A 24,532-nucleotide genomic window follows, 5' to 3' on the forward strand; every position below is an offset into this window, starting at 1 on the left:
TCTGCCCTATCATCTTTTCTTGCATGTTACCCTAGCTGAGAAACTGATGCTAGACTCGTAAGTCTTCACAGTTCAGTAAGAGCCATTTGTATTTGATCATGTCCTTCAGGGTGCAGTCCTATTTTTCTTTATCCCTATTGGTATGGATCAGCTAGCAGCAAGTCCCCACTGTCAGTTTTGAACACATTCTTAGACACACTTGAAAGATCACAGTGGGTATCATATAAGTCTAATAATCTTCCAGGTCCTAACCTTACCACTCTTAAGTTATTTTGCCTTACTAAGGCATTTTAAAAGGTTAACCTAGGCAGAGCTAATCTAATCACACAGAGTCTTAAACCTGAGGACTTTTCCAACCTCTAGCCAAAGGAAAAATTATGAAGAGATAGGTCTAAACAATGTCAAGCCATGTTGCTGCCATGAGCCAAGGATTGCAATTGCCTCTGGAAGGTCAAAAAGGCAAGAAATGGATTCTTTCCTGAAGTCTGCAGAAAGACACAGCTTTGAGGGCACTTTGACTTTATCTTAGCAAAACCATACTGAACTTCTGACAATAGAATTGCCAAAGGATAACTCATACTCTAATGACTTTTTTTTTTTTTTGCTAAGCCATACATTTATAACTAAAATTCTCTATTGAAAGAAAAATTTAGACATGGGAAAGTTGGAAAGAGTGTCAATAAAAATGCAAATTTTAATGTTGATTTTAATTGATAAGGGTTGAACTACTAAAATGTACTATGTTTCAAAAGCCAGTAGAGTTATTTATTATGCCAAGATCATCTTACCTGGCACAAAAGCCGGAGACTCTATTTTAGTTTCTCACTGACATGCTTTCCTAGACTCCCAACTCCTTTCCAGTACCACTAACTTACAACATACTTGCTAAAATGTTCCCCATGAATAAGTTGGATGTTTGAATAATCGGTCATGTGACATACAGATGCTTTCTCTCTGAGGTTTTGCAGCAAGGAAGATGAATTTTTCTTATTTGAAAATAGTGAAATAATAAGTCAACTCCACCATTTTAAAAAAATGTCAACATCCTTTGCTACTGTGAATAAGCACCACCTACATTCTCCTTCCCCACATGAAGATACTCTACACAGCCATAACGTGACACTCCTCATATTGCTGGCAAATTAGTAGTTTTGAAGATTAACTTTATTTAAGAGTGAAGCACTGATACAGAGGCAGATAATATGTAGGGGTTTTTTTAACTTTCTGTTTTTAATTTTTAAATCAGTGTGGACAACATCTTGCTGTTCATTGATACAAAACAGCCCTGCCCTGGATATACATGTCTGTAACATCATTTACTACATGAATTTACTTCATGAGAGAGCATGGCAGAATAGGACTAACTAAAGATATATATTTTAATAAGAAAATGCTTGAAATAAACAAAATCACAAAGTTGATGAACATTTGACTGTGCAGTCCACACATCAAAATATAAATGTCTGCTAGCTTAGGCATATGTATTTCACTAAGTGATTATCCTAAACACAGCTTCTGTGTGTGTGAAAGGTACCTGCTATTCCTAAGGGGCTGCACAGGCAACATCCAAAAGTACCCCAGAGGTTGGTTTGGTCAGGGATCAGAGATGAACTTTAAGGCAATCTTTCCAAGTCAATGGAAACATCTCTGAAGTGGCCTTTCCAGTTAAGTATTATGGCTGAGAAAACTCTGCAGTATATAGTGTTGTCTGACAATTTTAGTAGCACATTATCACATTGTCAATTTGTAAAAAATAGTTATAAAATCCCACCATTATAAAAGTTTCTGGGGTGCTTTAGCTCATAGACAGACATACAGCAGGCACTTTCTGTTGATCTACCCACATATGTAAATATAGTCTAGTCATGATCACCTTCAACGGCTATACCTAGAACTTACTTCCTAACAAAGTTTGTTCTAAATACTATGTTCACATATTGAGAATAATAGTGATTTGTTTACAATTTGTGTGATCTCATTACGTTTAGAATTTTTCCCCATAGGCAAAGTTCTACAGATGCATTAAAAATAAATAGTGCTACCTTGTGAGTATTTTCCTGCCTGATACTGTGTGGTTTTTCAGAGCATGTGAACTACACTGACTATACTGTAGAATGGACACAGGCCATTGCATGAGTCCTCTTTCAGAGATCAGTTTCATTTAATCTCCTTCTTAGCCTTGTAGGTGGCAGAGACCACCAGGTAATTATCTGGGTTCATGTCCTTCAAGGTTGGGGATTTGCTCTGCACAGGGGATGTCTTGCCGTCCACACGAGAGATCTGCAGCATGCGGCAGGGGTCATGCTTGAGCAGATAGCCTGCGAAGGTCTCCCAGCCTCCTCCCACACGGACCATCACATGCTTGTTGTGCAACATCTGGAAGGAAAGAGCAGTACAGTGGTCAGGCTTTGAGAGTTTGCACCAGATCTTATAGCAAATCCCAGGTCTAGTGAAATTAGCATTGCTTGCCTTACTTCCATGGCCCTTGTGTATCCATACTGTCTGCTTGGGACAAGGCTGCTTGTGAAAGAAACTCTGTGCAGGTGAGTCCCAGGAAAACACCTGGAATCTAACTTTCATGTGGCACAGAGCATCCATATATATTTCTCTGAAGTGTGCATAGGAAAGCTCTGTGTTGCACAATGGACCACTACCACTCACCACTGCCTCAGCTCACACCAGTGTTCCATCCTTCCCAATGGGTCATTTCCCTCTCCACTAGAACTTAAGAGACCACAGAAGTCTCTGGCTTTGACATAATGTTGGTCATGATGTTAATGTCCACAAACACACTTGCTACAAAATACAAATGAAAATGCACTCAGAAAAGAAGTGAGATATGTTCTAGTCATTTCAAGGAGTGATATATTTGTTTTTCATTGACACTAGTCTTCCCCGTAGCTTCAGAATACACCTATTAAAATCAACAAAGCCTTATAGATGGTCATGAGCCACCATATGGGTGCTGGAAATTGAACTCAGGACCTCTGGAAGGGCAGCTAGTGCGTGCTTTTAAGTAAATAAATTAAAAAAAAACAAAGCCAAAACAAAGTATGTAAATGTACACACACACACACACACACACACACACACACACACACACACATGCACTCTTCTCCAAAACAAGAAAGACAACAAAAACTTACCTCCAGGCTGGGAAGCCATCGTGAGCTCCAGCCTCTACCTCTCCAGTGCACTCAGGAAGTGCCACTACACCTGGGGACATGGTGCTGGGGACCGAACACAGGGCATCTTGCATGCTAGGCAACTCTACAAAGTGAGCTGCATCCCCAGCCCCAAGAGAGGTGTTTTTTTTATTGGATTTTTTTTTTACGTTTCATATGTTGTCCCCTTACCCCATCCCCCACCCACCCAGGAACCCCCTATCCCCTCACTTCTCCTCCTGCTTCCCCAAGAGAGCTTTTAACTCTGGGAAAAAGTGAAAAATCCTTTTCAGCCTAGAGTATTCTTATTACATAAACACACTCTGAAGGTTCTATGACAAATCTCAGATGCTTACAAAGTGGAAATATGAAATATAGTCTCCTGAGCATGGAGAACACAGGAAATAAACCAGTCCCCCACTTCTGCAGCAGAGATGGGGATCTCAGCACAATACTGTTGTCAGAGTCAACAGCTGAGGATTGCCAGGAAACACCCTTGAGGCTCCTCTAGGGTCACTGTCCTGACTTGGTCAATGTAGACTACTGGACTTAACTAGTTCTGTGAGAAACATGGGCCCTGAGTCTGGCTTCAGCAGAGGAAAGCGTTATTAATGACAGACACCACAGTTGAAACAGTCAGCTGTTTTCCAGGTTCTACGGTGGATTAAGGATTGTGAGGACTGGGGGCAGGAGACACATCCATTGATTTCTTCATTTTGAAATCTGACCCTGCATTCCTTGCAGGTGTTTATTTTTGTTTTTTTCTTGCATTCAGAAGGCAATCACAGGAGAGGTGACTCCAAAGAATGACTGACCAGCCTCCTCCTCCTAAGTCATTAAAGGAAATAGTGTACAGATGCTCTCTTGTACACTATTTAATGTAGGGTTGCTCTCAACCCTACATTAAAATATACTTACTACAAAGTTGGAAAAAGTCTTCCCTTTTAGAAACAGACAAGACTAACTGTGTATAAAATATTTTTATGGTACAGCAGTCACTCAGATCCACTTGACAGCCCAAGACTGGGGGCACTGGTAACACAGGTCGATAATGTGATTTGTTTTCCCATTTTTTTTCTTAGAACTGTGAAATGCTTCTCTTTTGATTTGAAACAAGGTGTGTACATGTATGTGTGTGTGTTCTTCTGCCCATAACCTAAGATATATCACAGTGACAATAACAAAAGGAATGCAAAATCAAAAAAGCAGCAGCTCGAAAACTTTACTGTGAGCCCTGGACACACATATTACCTAATGTTTCACACTTCAAAGAATACTGACTCCGCCCTGAAATGGGGAGAGGTGGGCCTGAGCACATTATCTTCTCTCACACCTCCCTTTCACCACACCATGTCAAGCCCTTTGTGAGAGAAGAAGCTCCAGACTGTCTTATGGGCGGTATTCTTACATTCAGACCTCGCTATAATGTGCAAAAATGTCTGCGGTCAATCTTAGAGCTTCAAGTATGAGATTAAGATATTAAGGTCACAGTGACAGGTATCTAATTCCAGAAATTTAAATCCTATGCCCCTTTTACTTAAGTATGTGCTCATTTTTAAAAGAGAGTCCTGTACCACTACATCTCCATGAAGAAAACCTCTATGTTTCAACCTAAAAGCAAATTAACTGGATATAAACCAAATTACTCTGAGCTTGGTCCTCCTAGACGCTCTGGCCCGTTCCTTTGATGGATTCAACACATGAAGATATTATTGAGAGGTGATCAAATACAGGAGATGGGCCTTTCAGAGGAGGTGGACCACGAAAGGCCCCCTTTCAGTCTCTCAGCTTTCCACCATGAAGCCAGCAGTCTTTGCCTCACATTCCACCCTCCATAGTGCTCTGCCCTCTCCCCCAGGTTCACCTAATCCAAAGACTAACACCCCTTAACCTCTGAGCTAGAATAAGCCCTGCTATGGTGCTTTTTCCTTTGCTGTTTGCCCTTATAATCTCTGAGCTCTCAGTTTTAGAATCCCATATCCGCAATCTCACAGCACTGCCAATAGCAAACTTGTATGATGCGCTTATAAGCTATGCTCACTTTGCAAAAACAGTGATGCCTTTACCAGAATTCCACTTTATACATAGGAAAGTGAGATGGCAAGAAGCTTCTGTAAGGTCATAAAGAAAGCAGTGAGCAGCAGCAGGAGCAGAAGGGCCCTTTCTTAATTGCATTCACTATTTCTACAGTCGAGACTTTGGTTTTTGTGTCTTCTAATCATTGGCCACTGGGGTCCCATCACAGACATCATCCATGTTGGGAATAGCAATACATAGTTGGAGCAGATTAACAACTTGCTTAAAATAATTTATAGATATACCCTAATAAATTTTAATTTTAGAATACTGTCTGGCTATGGTTCTAATCATTCAGAAACAAGCATTCACATATAGTGACAGAATGAAACACATACACAACCAGGTGTCCCTGCCTCTGCCCTTCCAAGGGACACAGTGCTCTATCTTTTATCTGAAGTAAGAGTCCAGAAAGAAGGCCGCTACTTCAGGTTAATTACCTAGCCTGCAGGGGTCACATTATATGTAGGTACCAAGAACTTCAGAATCCAAAATTGCTTCACTCCCTCTTCTTAGAGTCATTAATGAGTGCTTAGAAATAGAAACAAACCAACTCATTTGTCATTTAAGAGGTAAAGTATACATGCAGATCACAGATAACTACATGTCACAAAACTACAAAAGCACTCACAGAAAACACCTAGAAAAGGTAGGGGGTACTGGTGATGCACTTGTGCCAGCATGATTAAGTTGACTGTGACCATACCATGTCACATAAACAACAAGCAAAATTGCCTCAGATTTAAAAAAGGATGAATACCAAGTAGTGAAAGAGTTTTCAATGGGCAAAATTTAACATTAAAGGCTTTGTGCTCACATTTGATAAGACTTTTTTAGTGACATCCCTGGAGGAGGTCTGCATGAATGACCATGTCTGTCCCAGCTCAAAATCCCCATGAAATGCTTCAGGTTCCTTCTCTTTTCTGAGTTAACTCTAGCTCTGCTCCTGCTGGCACCTGCCAACATCAAGAGCAGCAGGAGTGCGGGTCAAGTACTATTCCATGATGCTCTCATCCTGGCTCTCACTAATCCACACTCTACCCACGACACAGAAGCCTTTCCACTGGGAGCATCTCTTCACTGCACTGCCTCAGTTGAACCTCTGAGAGTGGTTCTTCATTGTCTCCTGTGCTCCCACCAAAGGACGCATCCTCTCCCAAGCTGCAGGTTTGAAGCCAGGCAGGGAAGAGGTGGCAGTAGTGGTCCAGGCAGATTTGCCATCCCCAGACTGACAGGATGACAGATTTTTAATAATCTTCTATCCATTCTGCTGTTTCCTTTCTTCTCTGCCTGCTGGACATGACAGGAGAAACCTTAGGGGCCAGCTGCCACTTCTCTCATCCTTTCTCATTGTTTCAGATTACCACAAGCATAGCAGGACAGAGGTCCCACTTGTCTTTGTCAGAGCCTAAACTCCAAATTTCCTACATTATTTTGAAATAGTCGAAACTTCACACATCTTTCTACATATACTTAACAGCTCTACATTTTCAAGGAGAAATAAAGTCCATTCCTTCATTTAACTATTCAACAAACATGGTCTGAATACCCAGCAAAGCCCTGGGGCTCTTCACAGCATTAGGCACACAATGGTTTTCAAATGCAGTTTAAATGGATATTAACTGAATAATGCTTATCCAATAAATTAACAAGGTTAATGCTTAATACTGCTCCATCCAACTGCCTGTTTGAAATATTCTGCATTATTCATTAAATTATGGAAAGAGAAAGATGAAATTATTTGTGTCCTCCTTTAAAAAAGTCCTGGTGTGGATAATAATCCATATCATGCTATGTGTAGAGAACATCACTGAGAGAAGGCAAGCGTGGAGTCTGAAAGGGAAGCTAAGGGGCCACTGCACAGGGAAGGATAGGGTGGATCTAGACAGCTACAGATGGAAGAAAGAGAAGGTGGGAGGATGAGGAAGAAGCATCATGACTAAGTACAAAGAGAATGAAATCCAAGTTCTTTGAGATGGTCTTTCATGAGTCCTTCTTACCTCTAATGCTGTTTAAATGGCAAGCAGTAGCAATAAATTGTTCAACAAGGTTTCCACATGCATGACCTCCATGATACTTAAGTGGGCAGGTGCCATTTAGCCTGGGTCGTCCAGCCCCTCTGTGGCTTTCAGTGAGCTTTTCTCTTCTTAATGGATCTGGAAGCTCACATTTCAACACTGTCTCTGTTCTATGCTCTCCATTGGAGTGGGAGGCAACTGTCTGACAGAACTTCCTACATGAAGTGGGTCACCAAAGTTAGATTCTTAGATAGTGTTTGCTTCCTAATTCCTAGTCAACTCCGTTCACTGTGTGTTTTTACAAGGCGTCATAATGTGAGCACAAATATTGTTTTTAGAAGGCAGTCATCTGTTCTCCAGAGAATATTACATTAATTTATAGGACTGCAAACTCCACCATAGTTTCATATCACTCTGCAATGACATATGTTTCAATTAGACAACTGGGAATTCAGCTGTCTGCCTCAGGTTCCCTGACACATTCACAAACAAGACAGCAGATGTTGAGCAGATGGTTTGATGGCAGGATTTTCAAAATAAGTGATAAGGTCATAAGGCTGCAGGACAAACTAAGGCACCAGTGACAAAGCATGATATCTGCTACCTACTTCAGAGATGAGGATTTCATGTTAGGTTTTCATAAAGCAGCTCATCACAGCCCAAATAAACAGGCTCAGGAAATCAGCCCTCAATGCTGATTACCTCTGATGCTCCCACCCTTCCTATAATAAACTTCTGAGAAATGAGTAACATGGAAAAGAGAGGATACTGTCATTTGCTCAGTCTCTACCAAGAGTGCCAAGCTGTAACCATTACTAATTCTGTAATACTTTGACAATTGGATAACTCTGCCTATGCCTCAGTTTCTTTCTGAGCAATGGACATTTCCTTTTAGATTCATTGAGACAGAGATATTGATGGGTAAATACGAAGACACTGTGTCTGGAACACAGAGGGTACTTAACAACTGTAGAAAGTTGAATGTTCTGGCAACTATAGAAACATACCTTATCAGGACAAGGACTTGTTTCATTCTGTTATCACAGGGGCTCCACCTTGGCAGGCTGGCATTACTGTTACCTCTATCTAGAGAGAACTGGAGCCTCAGGCACCACTCAAGAACACACGTAGACTTGGCTTCTGATGCCCAGTGGTGTGGCCCAGCCTCCTCTGTAGAATTATACATCGAGATAATGGAGTGTGCATGCCTTTACTTGACATCTGAATTACTGTAGTGCCCCAAATGGTGAGACCCAGCCCCCAAACAAGAATAGGCCTTGTGTCACAAAGATTCTACTAAGGCTTGCTCAGTCTCTACCAAGAATGCCAAACTGTAACCACCACTAACTAAAGTACATGTCTGAGGCTCATTTAGAAATATCTGTCTCCTGAAGCTTCCTTCTGGAAGCTAGTATGAGACAAGCAGATCACAGAAAACACGCAAGTGATGGTGGGAAGAGTGTTCTAGCTGCCTCTGCTGGAGACTGTGTGGGAGCATTAGCACCAGCTCCTTTCAATTCCTGTTTCCTCCCTATGTAAGGTATCCTTTTACCCAGCTCTGCCCCAGATGCAATTAAGAGGGCTTAGTTGCAATCTAATTACTTACCAGAGGCAGAGAAGACAATGTAATAATAAATATTTTATAAGACAGTCAGTGTGGCAAAAGCAACGAGGTGGAAAACACTGCTGCTAGAAGGGGAAGACTGCCTAGAAGAAGGATTTGTAGTCAGTTTATTCTAGAGTAGAACAGGAAGTCAGCTGCTGCAAGACAGGAATCTATTCAAGAAATGAAGCCAGACTCCAGCAGCAACACAGAAACACACACACACACACACACACACACTCCAAAACAAAAGTATTCCCTGGATGACACAAGGTTTTGCTGATTCAAATCCAACTCCGTAATCTCTTCTAAAGCCAGTGTAAGCCAGGGAAGAGCCAAAGTCAGTAGTAAGCAATGTTGATGCACAAGATTGGTGCCCAGATGATGTCCTGCTGGCTCTTGAATGTTAACAGCAGAATTTGTAGTCCAGATACTCTGAAAACACTATGAACTTGTCAGTAATTTTAGTAAAGGGAGTCACTAAAAAGGAAATTTGGATATTTCTGAATGAATTCAACACTTCAGTGATCCATCCAAATGAAAGGCAATGAATAAAGCCATTTATTTATTTAAAAAAATATAAAGTCACAAGGAAAAAAAAAGAGAGAATTTTGGCAGTTAAAATTGCAATGTAGGTAGTAGTATTTGTCCAGCATGTATAAGGCCCTGTGTTCCACCCTCAGAACAGCATAAAAAGTTTAATTGAAAAGGGATGAAACAGGCAGCTGGCTCTACAAGCCCACAGAGGAGGCTTTTCAAAAGAATCTAGACAATTCATTCCTGGAAACTACAGAAAACTTAGGTTTAGAGCTGCCTGTTACCTCCATGAGATGAAGAGGGACGCATGGCTGAAAAGACAACAGCATGACATTGCATCGGGGCTGTTGGGTCTCACAGTCTAAATGTGCACCAGAGCAGAAGAGAGCAGGGCTGAGGCTGCAGAAACTGAACCAGTTACTCCAACCCATGGCAGGACAGGTCACAGGATGGAAAATGGCCTGAGAACATGGAGAGGAAATGCAGTCAAATGCTTACTACCAACCCTGACAGTGCTCATGTGGACCTTAACTGCCCCATTAGTATGCTGGAAAGTTTTTCCCTAATCTTGCTAGATTATCACAATCACCTCCGTGTCCCTCAGTATACTCTCAACTGGACAATTACAATAAAGATGCAACTTCTGAAATCACTACAAGCTAATGATGACACTGGACTCCCCTTTAACAAACTTGAGGAGGTTTAGGTAATGGAGCAATACTGCTACCTAATCACAAATCTATTTATTAACATGGTAGTGGAATTGATATTTACAAAATTCTTTCTGATACTGCTTAAGATTTTTTTTTAATATTACCCATCAGTTGAATTTTCCCATCAGCACAGAGGCCATCTCAGCACCCTTAGGCAAGTTCACGATGTGAAGTTTCCCTAGCCTCCCATTTTCTGTAAGATACAACCCAAGATTTCTTTTTCACCCTGCTTCATTCCAAGACCAAGATTCCTATTTCTCCCCACGGAAGAAACCATGTTTTTTTTAAATCCTATTAGCTTTCTCAGTGTCAAGATTTTGTTCTTTTAATTTCATCTCTAAATTATTTTCAGCCTAGAATCTATTCTTTGGCAAATTTTTCCAAAATCTTGATTACTAAGTAGTTCATGAGCTCAGAAGAAATTTACAAACAATTCCGATTAAGCAGTATATAGGAATAAAATTCCTAGTATATATTGACTTTCAAAAGTATTTTAAATTTATTTTTTTACATTTCCTACCCAGCTATAAAGACTATGAGTCATAACAATGGCCAGAACAACAAGATATACCCAGAGATGATGGTGTTCATGTCTTAGGGGTACTCAAAAGATGTCTAGATGTACTTAGGAGAGAAACCATTCCTGGAACTGTAAGCTTAGTGGACTACTCATCCTGGTCAGGAGAAACTGTTGCTGTCACTTTCCTAAACTCGTATAATTACCAACTGAATTCTAAATTCTTATCATTCTACCCACAGAGAAGTGTGTCTCTCATCCTTCATCAAAGAAACTTCTTTTTGTAGCAGGTGGAGACCATCACAGAGAGCCACAACTGGGTGACTGACTGGTCACCATGCCTAAATGACTGAGCACAGGAACTTCAACTGTAGATGATAGCTGTATAACACAACCTTTGTTTTCATCTTCCACATAGCTAACATCATTGTTTAATCTACATAGTTTTATCTGTTCAGAATCCAGTCTGTTTCATATTCTTATCTCTCCGTTTGTTCTCCCAGGGAGTGGGTGAATATTGGAGTGTTCTCCACATTGTTGGGTCTTCTTGCATCCAAAGCACAGAGAACTGAAAATTCACCCTGATCTGTTCTCACCAGGCTGGTCACATGTTAGCATACAAATGAGACTTCTGTTTCACAGGGCCTCTCAGTTCCCCGTGAGGAGAAAGGCTCAGTCCCTGTTTACAATGCCACACATAACTAAGCCTCTTGGGAACGTCCCCAGAAATCCAGTATTCACTTTTCCGACACAGACTGTCAACACTGCCACACTAACTGGTTTTTGCTTGTTTGTTCTTGTTTTTGTTTGTTTGTTGTTCTTAAATTTATTTCACATTTAGCAATCCTAAAAATCTTATTTTTATTTAGTAATGTACATTTTCATCAGGTCTTCTATTTTGTAATTCAATGACTTTTCTCTTCTGTATTCTCTTATCCACACATATCTGTATTCTCTACCCATGACTTCCTCAAGGCTTTCATATATAAGGCACATGCAAAGTCATGTGACACACACATGTGAACTTACAGAAATGTTCTCTTTATATTCAACCCCTGTAAACATATCACTCTCTACTCTCCTCCTTTTCTACTTCAGGAACATTTCATATTTGTCCAACTGTGGTGGGCCAGAACATTACAACTACTTCCTGTTTTTCAGTTCATGTCTCATACAATATATAATTTCATTTAAAATTCATGTTGTGGGGGTCGGAGGTAGAGCTGGAGTACTGTCTGCTCTTGCAGAGGACACAGGTTTGATTCCCAGCATCGATATAGCAACCCTCGAGTGTCTGTGACCCCAGTCCCAGATGACGTGATGACCTCTTCTGGCTTCTGCAGGCATCATATGCATGTGGTACAGACATGTATGCAGGCAAGACACCCATATACACAACTTAATAAAAAATAAATATCAACAACATTTTACAATTTATTAATTTTTATATATAATCGTGTGTGTGTGTGTGTGTGTGTGTGTGTATCTCAGTGTCTACATGGACATTTGAGTGAAGATGCCCTTGGCTGCCAAAGAAAGTGAACTATAGTTCTTTAGAACTATAATTAAAAGCGATTGTTATTTGCTAGATGTTGGTGCTGGGAACCCAACTTGGATACTCTGTAGGAACAGTACTAACTTTTAACAGCAGAACCATTTCCCCAGCCCCCATGTTACAAATCTTAAGACATGGTTTCCTCACCCACTTCCTTTTTCTCCCCAACAACCTGTTCCATGCAACAAAACTATGTTCCTCTTTGCAAAGTGACAAAGCTCAGGAAGTGTCCTGCAAGACTCCTCCTCCCTTTCAGTGAGTACATGGGCTTTCTGGCGTCCTGTTCACTGTGATAACGATGTGGAAAGAGCACTCATGCCTTCCCATGACTGAGCATGCTAGTTTTCCTTCTAATTCAGCTGGCCCTCAGTAATGTGTCTGTTTACTTAACAGCTTCTTAAACACACCAGTCTCTAGCTTGCTGACAGAACTGATACCAGCACTGTTGCTGTAAGACCCACACCTTTACCTGTAGAAGAAGCCTCTGGGTAAAGACGGCAGTGGGACAGACTCAATCTGATCCTTCCTCCTATCACTTCTTTACATTTATCATGTTTAATTATGTGTCTGCATGAGGACACATGCATATGAACACAGGTCTGCCCAGGCCAGAGTGGACCCCTAGTGCCAGAGTGGAGGTGGTTGTGAGCTACCTAACATGGGTGCTAGGAACTGAACCCAGATCCTCTGCAAGTGCTCTTTGCCACTGCGCACAGCACCTCCTCACACCACTCTTATTGTCTCAAATGCATTCTTCTCTTTCACTGTCTTTAAGTTTATTTACGTACCTTTACGAGTCACAATCCCTTAGTATCTAACCAGCTTGTCCAAGAAAATCAAAGCAAACATGCTATAATTCAGTTAAAGTCACTTTGATTATTTCCATACCTAAAATCCCCTCTTCTCTTCTTGTGGACATGCTACTATTAATACAAACTTCTGTAAGGGGCATGGCTGTTTCATGCTTGGTTCCTGGTTAGGTCACGCTCAACATTATAGCTATTGGTTCACAATACCTCAGCCATGATATGTGGCAGCTGAGACAGGCCTTCAGTGGACTCCTTTGGAAGGAAGGGTCTCTATCATGTGACACTAATGCCTACCATGCTCCTTCTGCTTTTCTGGCGTCCGTGGAGAGGACAGAGCCTACCTTTCTCAAGCCCTCTCCAGCTCATAGTTTCACAGAAATCCCCTTTGTGCACTTCTCCATGTCTTCATCTCTGCATCCTCAAATGTCAACCCTGCCTCTCTTTCATCTGTATCTCTGCCATGCCTCATGAGGACCTTGGGAAGGAGGTTAATTTTACCTTATCACCTTTCTTCCCCTTCATCTGGAATCTATCTGATCTCTGGTAGTAGTTATTTCTGCCTGAGTTTCTTCAATGTTACAGTTCTGTTATTAATTCTACTTCTGGTGTTACTTTTATTTCCCTTCTAAAGTCCATTTGTATAGCTATTTTATTTCCAATTTTCTTTTGATACCGTATAGCAAAAGTAGATCTTCTCTGCATGGATATTTTAAATTTCTTTTTATTGTAACATAATTTTAATCATTTCCTGTATACCGGTATCATGCTTGCTCCAATAAACTTTTGCAGAATAGGGCACTGGGTGGTCAGGATCTGTAGGTCAGGATTTGTAGCCTAATGTTCCTAATTATAAGTTGTCTCTATTACAGCTGAGCAGGGATCAGTGGCTTCTGTAGTTCTGGGCAGGTGAGGCTACAGCAAGAAGGTCACTGAGAGGCATGAGGCATTCCTGTCTTTCAACCCAAGCCTTAGCCATTTTTTTCTAGTCTGCTGTGTTATGAGGTAGGATGCCCTTCACAGGAATACCTTTCATACTCTAGAATTTAGGAAAGGAGGCCCAACTATTTCTTTCTCCCTGCTTTCTAACATTCTAACTCAGCATCAAACTGTATGATTTCCTGTTTCCTGATCACTCTCATTTCTTTTTCAAAACAGAATAGAATACTTCTAAGGACATAGAGGATGATTTGAAATCTATGCATTCTGTACTTGGTTATTTCCTTTATCTCCTAAAGGAAGATGGAGATCATGGAAGTCCTTATTGCTAGGAGGTCCCATAGGCCTACATATCAATGCCTACCATTAGGTTATTCACTCTTTATTTACTCTTCAAAAGGCATTTACTAACCAATTGCTGCTTAAAAAAGAGTATGATAACCCCTGGGCCCATCAAAGAGAAGATGGTGAGCACATCCATGCTTTTATTTATCCTAACAGTCTGTTAATGTAAACAGATGGTGGGCAAGTGAGTGAGGCCATGGATGGCCAATCCAGGAAGCTGTGAGATGGAGATTCTAGCTGTGAAATGCAATGTAGCATCACAGAATCACACCCAGTCTTAAGATCTGCTCATTCTGGTTTCCACTTTCAAGGCAAGAAAGTGAAAAGACTCAGTTTCTCAGTTTTCTTTGCATCTAAGCAGCCATGTGGCTCTCCTCATTCACAAGCCATATTGAGATGTCTAGAAAGAAGTCCTGGCCATCTCTGCTTCTTTTTCCCATCCTAAAAGTCAGATGTGGTGACTCAAGCTCTATCCTGCAGCAGCCATATTGCAGTATAAAGAGAGGAATATGAAGAAGCTAACAATATACCAAAGATAGAAGACCAGAACATGGATAGGTCCTTTGTCTCATGCTCTACTATCATTTGATTCTGACTCTGTCACATATATGAATATGTAAATAATTAAGTAGACTGATAGAATTTTCCAGAAGTCACTGGATCATTCAAGATGTATCCCCAATTATTACACACCTTAAACTAATTAAAATTATCACAGGGAGCTTTTGTACTCTGGTTCCCAACCCATGGGACAGTTAGAAATTAATTTCTCCCTCCCTCCCATATCTCTATGTCAATAATAGAGTTTTAAGTCCCAGTTTGGTGGCACATGAGTGCTTCATATGGAGGACTCAACTTGAATGGAAACCTTTCCTGAAAGCAAACACGCAATCTGCATCTTAATCATTTCCTAACTCAACCATAATTTCTTGTTGCTCCTACTCCTGCTTCCTGGATTCCCTTTGAAGGTCACTCAAATTCTTTGAGATAATTAGCAAGCAAGAATCACAAAATAATATTTCAAGAACAGCAGTGAGAACAGAGGAGATGTAATGGCATGATCCTTTTTTAAGCTGAGCAGATAGATCTTGCTGAAACACAACTGTAAGGAGATGCATGCTATTTCATCTTGCAGAGACACTCGGACTCCTTACAGATTAGGTCTCCTAATCAGCATGAAGCCAATAAATCTTCCCATAGAACCAGCTGCAGATTCACTGTTGCATATTTTAAAAGGAAAGAAGAATCAATATACTCCCACAGACACATGGAGCCTTTGCAACATTTGTTTCAAAAAATAGCAAAGTAAAATGTCATGTGGTAAATAAGCACTGGATTCAGAGAACCAGACCTAGTGTGATGAGTACATATCTACAACTGGTTTACTTGTTTCAGTTTTGCTGGATCATGTGGTGTTTTGTGTTTTGCATCTATAGTAAAATCCAAGGCTTCACACATGCTAGTTAAGTGCTCTACGAATGAGCCATATCCCCAGGCTCTATAAGAGACATGGTGAGTTTTAGAGGTAAGAGGTAGCACTGCTAAAGCTGAAGGGAGTGAGGAGGGCTTGTATATGATAAAATGTGTTATGCTCATGTAGGAGATTTTTAATGATAAAATAAAATTAAATTAAGAAAGGAAGGGAGGAGGAGGGAGGGAGTCAAACAAGGTACCCAGAAGCTTTCCAACTATGGCAGTGGTCACAGCAGACCTGCAGTTACTGAGTCTGAGCAGTAGAGGGCAGAAGCACATAAATCCTTGAGTTTGTTCGTGCTTTAAAAGAAATATTCTTTTGTTGAAATTCTATCTACGCAAAAGAAGCCAACATGTCTCACTCGGCACCTCTCACTAGTGCATCTTCTTTTTGTATTTACTGAACTCAAAACTCTTAGGCTACTGTGCTTTCAGAATAAATCTACTTTTCAGTCCTGAATATTTCTTTGTGTAAAAGCAAATGTGTATATGTATACATAAACACAAATGATGCAGCTATAACTACATATGTGCCTATGGAATTGCCCAATAATACATTGTGTGATTTTAGAATTAACTTTATGAGTATAATGAACCCAGTACAGTACCTGTAGTAAAAGTTGCTTTGTACATACAGAACACTTTACATCACCCAACACTTTTGTCAACATTAAGGGAAGGTACTTGATGTTTTTATTTGTGGTTCAGAATCCAGGAGTCAGAGTCATGAAGCAACTTGATCAAAGGTCACATGCTGTGATTAAGTGCAGCACTGGGAGTTCAATGCTCTGAGAAACTGGGGCTATGGCTCAATCCCACAGAATTTACCCATCATTCACAAAGCCCTAGATTGCTTTCTCAGCCCTAAGGAGTATAATCTCCAAATATACATGTGAGCAATTATTAATACTTATTGTACTTGCATTAATATTACCAAGTGCTAATCCTCTGCATATCACACAAGTGATTACTTCTTGCATTATGAGTAAGTGGATGTCTATGAGCAGCAGACAAGTTGACATAGAGGAACTTATTATGCAATGGAACACAAGACTAATCTGATTGGCTAACCCTAGAATTCGTAGAATACCCACTGGTGTTTTCTAAAGTTCTTGATTAAATACAAGTTTCATGGTATCAGCTTGATGTTTCTTTGCATAATTTTTAATTCAACTGATATGAATGCAGATCTGCTAGCAATGGCATACATCAAGCAAGCATCATGATTTTTGTGAAAAAACTAAGATGAAATGATCGATGTCTTAAGGTCCTGGGTGGTAGAGCTCTCCCAAGCAGGCTCTGCCTTTAGGAATACAAACCATAAATGTATGGGGTTGTTCTTTAATTTTAACTAAATCTCTCTATGGAACACTAACTCCTTCTAAAAGATTTGGGCAAGTCTCACTTGTATGATTGTAATCCTCTTTTTTAGACTCAATTACAGCTCAGCACATAAAACGTTCTAAGTATTATCATAAAGGCAGTTCCCATGTGTGCTAACAGGAGGTCTTCTGGTTGTATGATATCTCTCCCATAACAGAAAATCACTCCTTCACAAGTTGTTGGCTGTTCACTTTCCTACAGTCTCTTATTCCCTGAAGACGGGAACTGAAAAGCTTTCTAAACACCCTTCAGGTGAAGATGAGCAGTACTCTAGGCAGCAGAAATCTGAGCCAACCACCCAAGCTCTGCAGAAGTGATCACAAACCTAGGATGGAGGCCTGAGTAGAAAATAACCTTGTGATTCACACAGTCTGCCAAGGCATAGCTGTGGAGGTGCCTAGGCATCCCAACTCCTAAGATACCAATGAAGTCCTAAAAGCAAGTCCATTGTTGTGTGTTGCCCATCTCATTCCTGAAGATCAAACATTTGTTGGTCCATTGCCGTCTGACAGTCTCTAGTTAACTCTGTTCTGGTAGAGTAGATGTGTCAGGAGAGAGACAAAGCAGTTACCAGAGGGGTCTTGTGTCAGAGTGAGTCAGAGAGAACAGTTAATTTCTCACCCAGGATGAGTAGAAAGAGAGGGTAGCACAGAACCAGAGGCTGTGTGCACTTGACCTTAATTTCCTATGCAGACTAGAGGATGCATTTTGTGAGTGCAGTGGAGGGTTTTGTTTTTCTGTTCAGCTTCCCCACCCACCTTGGTGATGATGTAATCACTAACATAGGCTGCAGTTGGGTGTGAAAACATTGTCAGCTCACATCAAACAAGGTATTTTTGGAATTCACTCAGTAGAGACTGTTTGCAGCAGTGGTTCTCAACTTTCCTAATGTTGTGACCCTTTAATACAGTTCCTCATGTTGTGGCTACCTCCAACCATACAATTATTTTCATTGCTACTTCATGACCATAATTTTGCTACTGTTATGAATCATAATATAAATTTCTGATAAGCAGGATTATTTCTAGTGAACTCTGTGACAGGATCATTTGATCCCAAAGGGGTCCTGACCCACAGGTTAAGAACCACTGGTTTAGAATATGATGGAGTTTTTCTATTCTTACTTCCCTATTTTGTCCTCTATCCATGATGGTGTGACATAGAATTTGTTGTGTCAGGCTTGCCTCTTAGTCATCCTAGAAGGTGGAGTGGTCTACAAATGAATCTATACTGTGACCTTAGTACTAACAGAGTCAACAGCAAGTTTAGGAAATCAGGGAGATCAGATGTGATGGTTAAGAGCCTTATATTGGAGTAGAAGACAGAAGACACGCATAAGTTCTAAACCACTTGTGAAAAGATTTGAAGATGGAGACTGAAATTGGGACTGAAGGAGAGTTCCAGAAACTTGAGCATGCACGGTTGGGGTTATTAGCCTGATGAGGAGCCTAGCAAGCTTTGACTTTGAAGAAAGACAAAATGAATGCTTTAGATGATGCTGAATGAAAAATTTCTATGACATACTTGGTTCTTTATGCCAAATAATCTAGAAGGATGCTACTTTATATCTACTTCACAACTCAGAAGATCCATAGTCTGCCACACACCACCAGATATGGCTGAACTGAGATGGACTGGAGGTGAAAAACGTAAACTGAGTTTGAATGCACATTAGATATCAGCAATTCAAATCTTCCCCCTTGAAGCTGAGAGTAAAGAGTGATTATTGGGTTTTGAAGAAATGAAGAAGTTAGAGTAATGATGGTGATTACTGTGATAGTGATGATGATAGTGGAAATGAAGATAGTGATGGTGATAATTTTGAATGTATGATCATGGTGATGGTCACTATGGTGGTGATGTTGATGATGCTAACTGTTCTTCAAAAGAGCCTCCTGGTAAGGTTACAGACTAATATTTTCCCTAATTTTCACAATATATCCTACATACTATGAGTCCCTCTCACAGCAGTTTTATAGCTTACTCAGATTGATAAAATAGTATCAGGTCCATATTACATTTTAGTATAAAATGTGTATTATTCTACACTATCATGTTGAAAAAATGTCTCAGAAAAATTCACTTAAGAAATAACATAGTCCTTATTTTAATCAATCAATAATGTGTACAGTGTACACACCATGCAGTATATAAATTGGTTTTTATTGAGAATCAATTGTTGTTTTAATCAGACCTGATGTTTTTGAGCCCAAGCATCCTTGCCATTAGTGAAATACAAGTGCACAATACTTTATAACCCAGAGCCCCTATTTCACTAAGCTCAAGACTAAAAAATTGCAACTTCAGGGGGAGACTACCATAGAAAAATTACTCCTGATGATATTTTGGTTTTGAGTTGATAACATACTGCAGTGAGTTAAAAATAAACCTCCATGCTTACCATTCCCTTATCTTCAGCTATGAATCCAGACCACCAATTATGATTTCCTTTTTATAGAGATTCCCAGTGCAAACCTACAAGTAGTTAAAGGGATCAATGGAGGAGCCTCCTACAGAAACAATGGCAACGCAGCCCCAGGAGAAGGGTTGAACACCAAGCATTTTTTTTCCTTCTGACAGAAAACTTTCAAAAGAAAAATGACAGACAGCTCTTGCTAGAAATTTTAATTAAAGCTCAAATGAGAAATTCTAGATCAGGCCAGATGGCATCTGCACCGATGTGACCCGCTGCAATAGCAGCACGAGGATCTCTGCCAGAAAATACTGTGCAAAATGGGCCATCGTGGCCTCATGTGCCATTTAATCCAGCTTTCTACAAAGGCTAGTTCTGAAGAGCCTTCAGAGAGACCCTATGCCTCTATAACTAGCTCAGAATTCAAAGCAAGCTGCGCTTGGTTGCTTAGTGACACCCTAGTGTAAATCACAGGGTGTTTTAGTGCGGAGGGTGGGGGGAAGGAGTCCCTTATTTATCAAAGGACAATATGTTCTGCTGCTCTGCCCTTCTGTTTTTGCTGTAGTTATTAAGCAAGACTTCCTTTAGTTGCAGCCTAAGAACTAGCTATCCATATAAATACCAGAATCATCACCCCCTGAAACTGCCTGCTTCCCAAAAGGTTCAGGGGAGATGTGTTATTTCCCTCTACTCTGCCACAGTTTCCCCTCAGACTCTGACAGGTCCCACAGGTCAAAAGAAAGAATTTGGAGTTAATTCCATATGAACATGGTTTAGTCTTGACCCTACCACTTACAGATGGTCTGTCTCTAGCCAGATCTGTTCATTTCCCAGGTTTTCATATGCAAATCTATCTATTTGAGGGAGGCACTGCAAGATCAAATGCCCTAGTCTGCAGGGCCTTAAAAATCATTAGACATTAATTAAGTATACATTTTTTACAAGAATTCTTTCATTATTTCTCAATCTTGCTTATTATTTCATTAATACTCTTTAAAGGCTATATTTACTCTTTAAAAGCTCATATCCTCTTTAAAAGATGGTTAACTGAATTTAGTCGAGTCCAATTTACAATTAAATTGCTTGTAAGAGAATACATCTTACTCTAAAAACATAATATTCTTTGTTAAAACCATTCTTGACTGGTACCTTTCCTATATAAATTCCCCAAAAGAACAAAACAGGAAATAAATAAATAAATAAATAAATAAATAAATAAATAGCACTAATGGAGCAAAAGGGTTGATTTCGTGGGTTAAGAACCTGTACTGCTCTTACAGAGGACCCAGGTTTGTTTCCCAGTACCCTAGTTCAAGGGCTCACAACTGCCTATAGCTCCAACTGTAGAGGAATATGACACCTGCTTCTAGCTTCTGCGGGCACTCCACTCCCATTCACAAACACATGCACACATACATACATAAAATTAAAAATAAATAAAATCTACAAAACTAATGTTCAAAGGAAATGGTTTGAATATTAGTAACTCTTGTCCTTTTAATTTCTATCACCCATCATAGAGTCAAAGTCCTAACTCCCAGTGCTGAGATAATGCTTGCTATTCTGCCACATGGTCACTCCAGTTACCTCGTCACCAAAGTCTGCTCCCCGAATCCTTGGTAATGACCAGCCAGCTCCTGGTATCATTTTTCTTCCTCCACATGCAGAACAAAACCTACTTTCTACTTTTAAAAATCTCCTATGAAGTTAGCAATGACCACAGGTTTTAGTTATAGTAGATTAGATGCAATCAGAAAGTGAAGTGACATTTTTAGAATCTTCCTTCAGGGTTCACATGTGTTCCACAGTTTCCATCTTTCTTTCTAGACACAGAGGCACTTTGGGCCATATGTATCTCTTGAGACTCACTACCCCTGCAGAGTGCTGAAACACAGAAACTAAGTCCCTGCATCCTCTGAGGAACAGTGTCACAAACATAAACTCTATGAGGAAAAAAATACATTTTACCTTCTCTGAGTCACTACCATTTTATTTATTTATAGCTGTCAACCCTGACTCTAGTCAGTGGAATGACTGCTGAACTTTAAAACGTTTTCTATTTCTTCAAAGGCATCTGTTTGATTTTGCACAACACATTTACTATACGATTACGAGTCAGTGTGGTGCATAAGGAGGAATGCAATGAGGGGCCCTGCACAGCAACGGAACACTCACTAGTGAAGGGAATACATTGAAGAGATACATTTTAATGCAAGGAAAGTGGAGCCTTAAGGTCTGCAATACTGAAGAGCAAGACCACAGACGATTAATTGCAACATCACAAATGTTTTCAATGAGAAGAGTAAAGTGTCTGCTACAAGTAACTCTGAAGCAGAGCCTGCTCTGACAAAGCCCGCCCAAGAGAAACTGAGGCTTGTTGGAGTGCCAAGCTGAAATAACAATAGCCGCAGTATAAGCAATGCTCCTGAGGCTGAGGTCAGGAAGCTGGCAAACAAAGGAGACCCACTGCATCTAGAGGAGCCGACTTCCCCAAGGCCCTTCACCTGGAAACAGCACAGTGCACTGATGGACTCATAGCCCACCGGCTAGGGCTGAGCCATGGCCTGTAGGACAAATTCTCACCCTTCCCCATCACGTTCTCTACCAGAGGGGTGTACACAAAGGAGAATGTGCATCAGGGTGTGGGACCGAAAGCATTCTGGAACTCATTTTTCAGAATCTTTTTGTGGGTGAGGAGAAAGAATTTATACCCACACCATAGAATAAAATTATTCTCTGAATCTAGGGTGGTTTGCTTTTTATACTGCCAAAGAGAAAAATACTAAAGTGAAAAGCAGATAATCCTTAATGGGACCATTGTCCCCCTAGTTTATATAATGAACAGACCAGACTGAAACATGCAAGTCATCTTGCCCAACAGAGCTGGCTTTGTCTCTGCTTACACCACCACTTGGTTACCAAAATAAATATATTTATCCTATTCAATAGAAGCTGCCTTCTCAGAATTTCTTCTCATTTTTTCCCTACAGTAAGGAATAAGAATACATTTAACAGAACAAACAGGCAGCAACAGTTTCACTGAGCTCCTTGGTCCAGGGAAGAAACTGAAAACAATCCGTGAATGGATGGAAATGAGCTCAGGAGGCCACTAGAGGGCAGCGTCGCTCCTAAAGCCAGGACTTCTAACCAAAACCTGAACCAAGTATTGGCAAAGTGGGTATGCATGCATCAGTCAGTTGGTAGCACTGCCCAGACATGCTCAAACATAAGCTACAAATATTCTAGCTGCAGCCCTCCGATAAGCCAATTCCAATCTTCATTTTTCTTGTTGAGCTCTTCCTTTTCTTCTGTTCTCAAGGCAAGTCCCTCTTCAGCACGTAAGTACCCAGCAGATCACAACAGATCTACTGCAGAGGTCTTACTAGGTCACTCTAGAGCCCATTTTGAATTGCTTCTAATACTCCGTTCAACCTTATCAGAACCTCTGTGTTTGTTCCCTCGGATGCATGTTTGTCAGAAGAGCACCCCTCAAAGGCTGGAGCCCTGTCTTTACACAGCTCGGTTCTTAAGAACCAGATTAATTTGTAGATTGCTGTTGGATGGGTGGATGATCAGACCTCTGAAAATTATCAGGGTCATGCAGCAAACAGGTTGAAGAAGCATGTGACCCAGAAACCTGCTTTACAAAATGTACATGTATTTACCTGTTTGAGTGGGGGGGGATGTACACCATACGCATACCATGGGAAATTTGGGAGTTAGAGGAGAACATTTAAGAGTCGGATCCCTCCTCTATCATGTAAGTGTTAGGGACTGAACTTAGGTCATCAGTCTTGGTGACAAGCACCTTCACCTGCTTAGTCATCTTGCCAGCCCCTGAACTATAATTTAGACACACTTCTGTCTAGTTATTTTCTTAATACGTAGTCATTCTCTCCAACTGTGACGTAAGATCCACAAGTCAGAATGTCACTTCTTCGGCTTGACATCAAGCCCCTCCACATTAATCTATCTGTCTTTCTTGCTCTAATACATTTTCTCCCAAACAAATGCTGAGTTCTGACTGTACCGTATGTTATAAATTTGGTGGGATACTAATTTGATGGTGTCATCTGGAGAACAGCCTTTTCTATGATAGTCAGGTTAAGGTTCCTGGGAGTCAATACCAGTGATCTTCTAGGAGGGACAAAGACAAAATGACACACATGTGAACTTCCTGATTTCATGTGACATTCTGTACTACCAGAGGAGACCCCTCTGCCTTGGGCTTCCAGAATTATGAGTAAAAGGAAATGAGGCTGTTGTCATCATAACCCACCTTCTCTGTGACGTTGTGTCATCAACAAAGAACTGACCAAGACATAGCACCTTCTATGTACTCTCTCTAGAGTCTCAGCAAACTGGCCCACCAGCATTCAAACTTCTGCTGTGCTCCCCCAGCCTTTGGTGAGGTTTGAGATGGTCCCATTTCTAGAACACACATGCTTCAATACCCTCTAAAAGTTCTCTTCTGAAAACCCAAGATACCTATGAGTCTTTAAATCTTATTTTTTTGTGGAAGGACTTCCAGATGAATTGTCTATACTTTCTTAGTCATCTAAATCCATTAATATCTAAAATGTGTCAAGTCTATTGTAAGTACTCAGCAAATTTTGTCAAGAGAAGTAATGTGTGTAGTTCAACTCAGCCAGGCGCCTTTACTTTCTGTCTCTTTTTCTCTCTGTTCATCTTGGGTTTCCTCCAGATGGAGCTAAGTGTTTTAAAGTCAAGAACCTGACTCAGCTCCTTACACAATGGAGATCTCTAATGCCTGTATATTTTAACCACATGACACAAGCACTGGACATTGCTGTTAAATGCAAACCCTGAGCTTTGCCTGTTGAACAGCATTTAACAACAACTGTATCCACAACAGAACTAACCCTGTAGATCTCATCAGGGAGATTTATGAATTTCATGAGTATCTCCTTCCTTTTCATTAGTTAATATGTTGTACATGCCTAAGCTAGCCTGGACTGATGCATTGTAA

At 40.5% G+C, this 24,532-nt stretch overlaps 1 protein-coding gene across 4 annotated transcripts in view; it reads right to left on the minus strand.

Moving 5' to 3' along the window:
* Positions 1–1,146: 1,146 nt before the first annotated feature.
* Gas2 (growth arrest specific 2) overlaps positions 1,147–24,532 on the minus strand; it is a 133,421-nt gene continuing 110,035 nt past the window's right edge. For all 4 annotated transcript variants that reach the window (XM_028789233.1, XM_028789235.1, XM_028789236.1 and 1 more), the window contains one exon: positions 1,147–2,376. In XM_028789233.1, the coding sequence (XP_028645066.1) occupies positions 2,158–2,376 (219 nt within the window). In that variant the 3' untranslated portion in view covers positions 1,147–2,157. The remainder of the gene's footprint in view (positions 2,377–24,532) is intronic.

Source organism: Grammomys surdaster, unplaced genomic scaffold (assembly GCF_004785775.1).
Source record: "Grammomys surdaster isolate TR1022 unplaced genomic scaffold, NIH_TR_1.0 125801, whole genome shotgun sequence".
Classification (NCBI taxonomy): Eukaryota; Metazoa; Chordata; class Mammalia; order Rodentia; family Muridae; genus Grammomys; species Grammomys surdaster.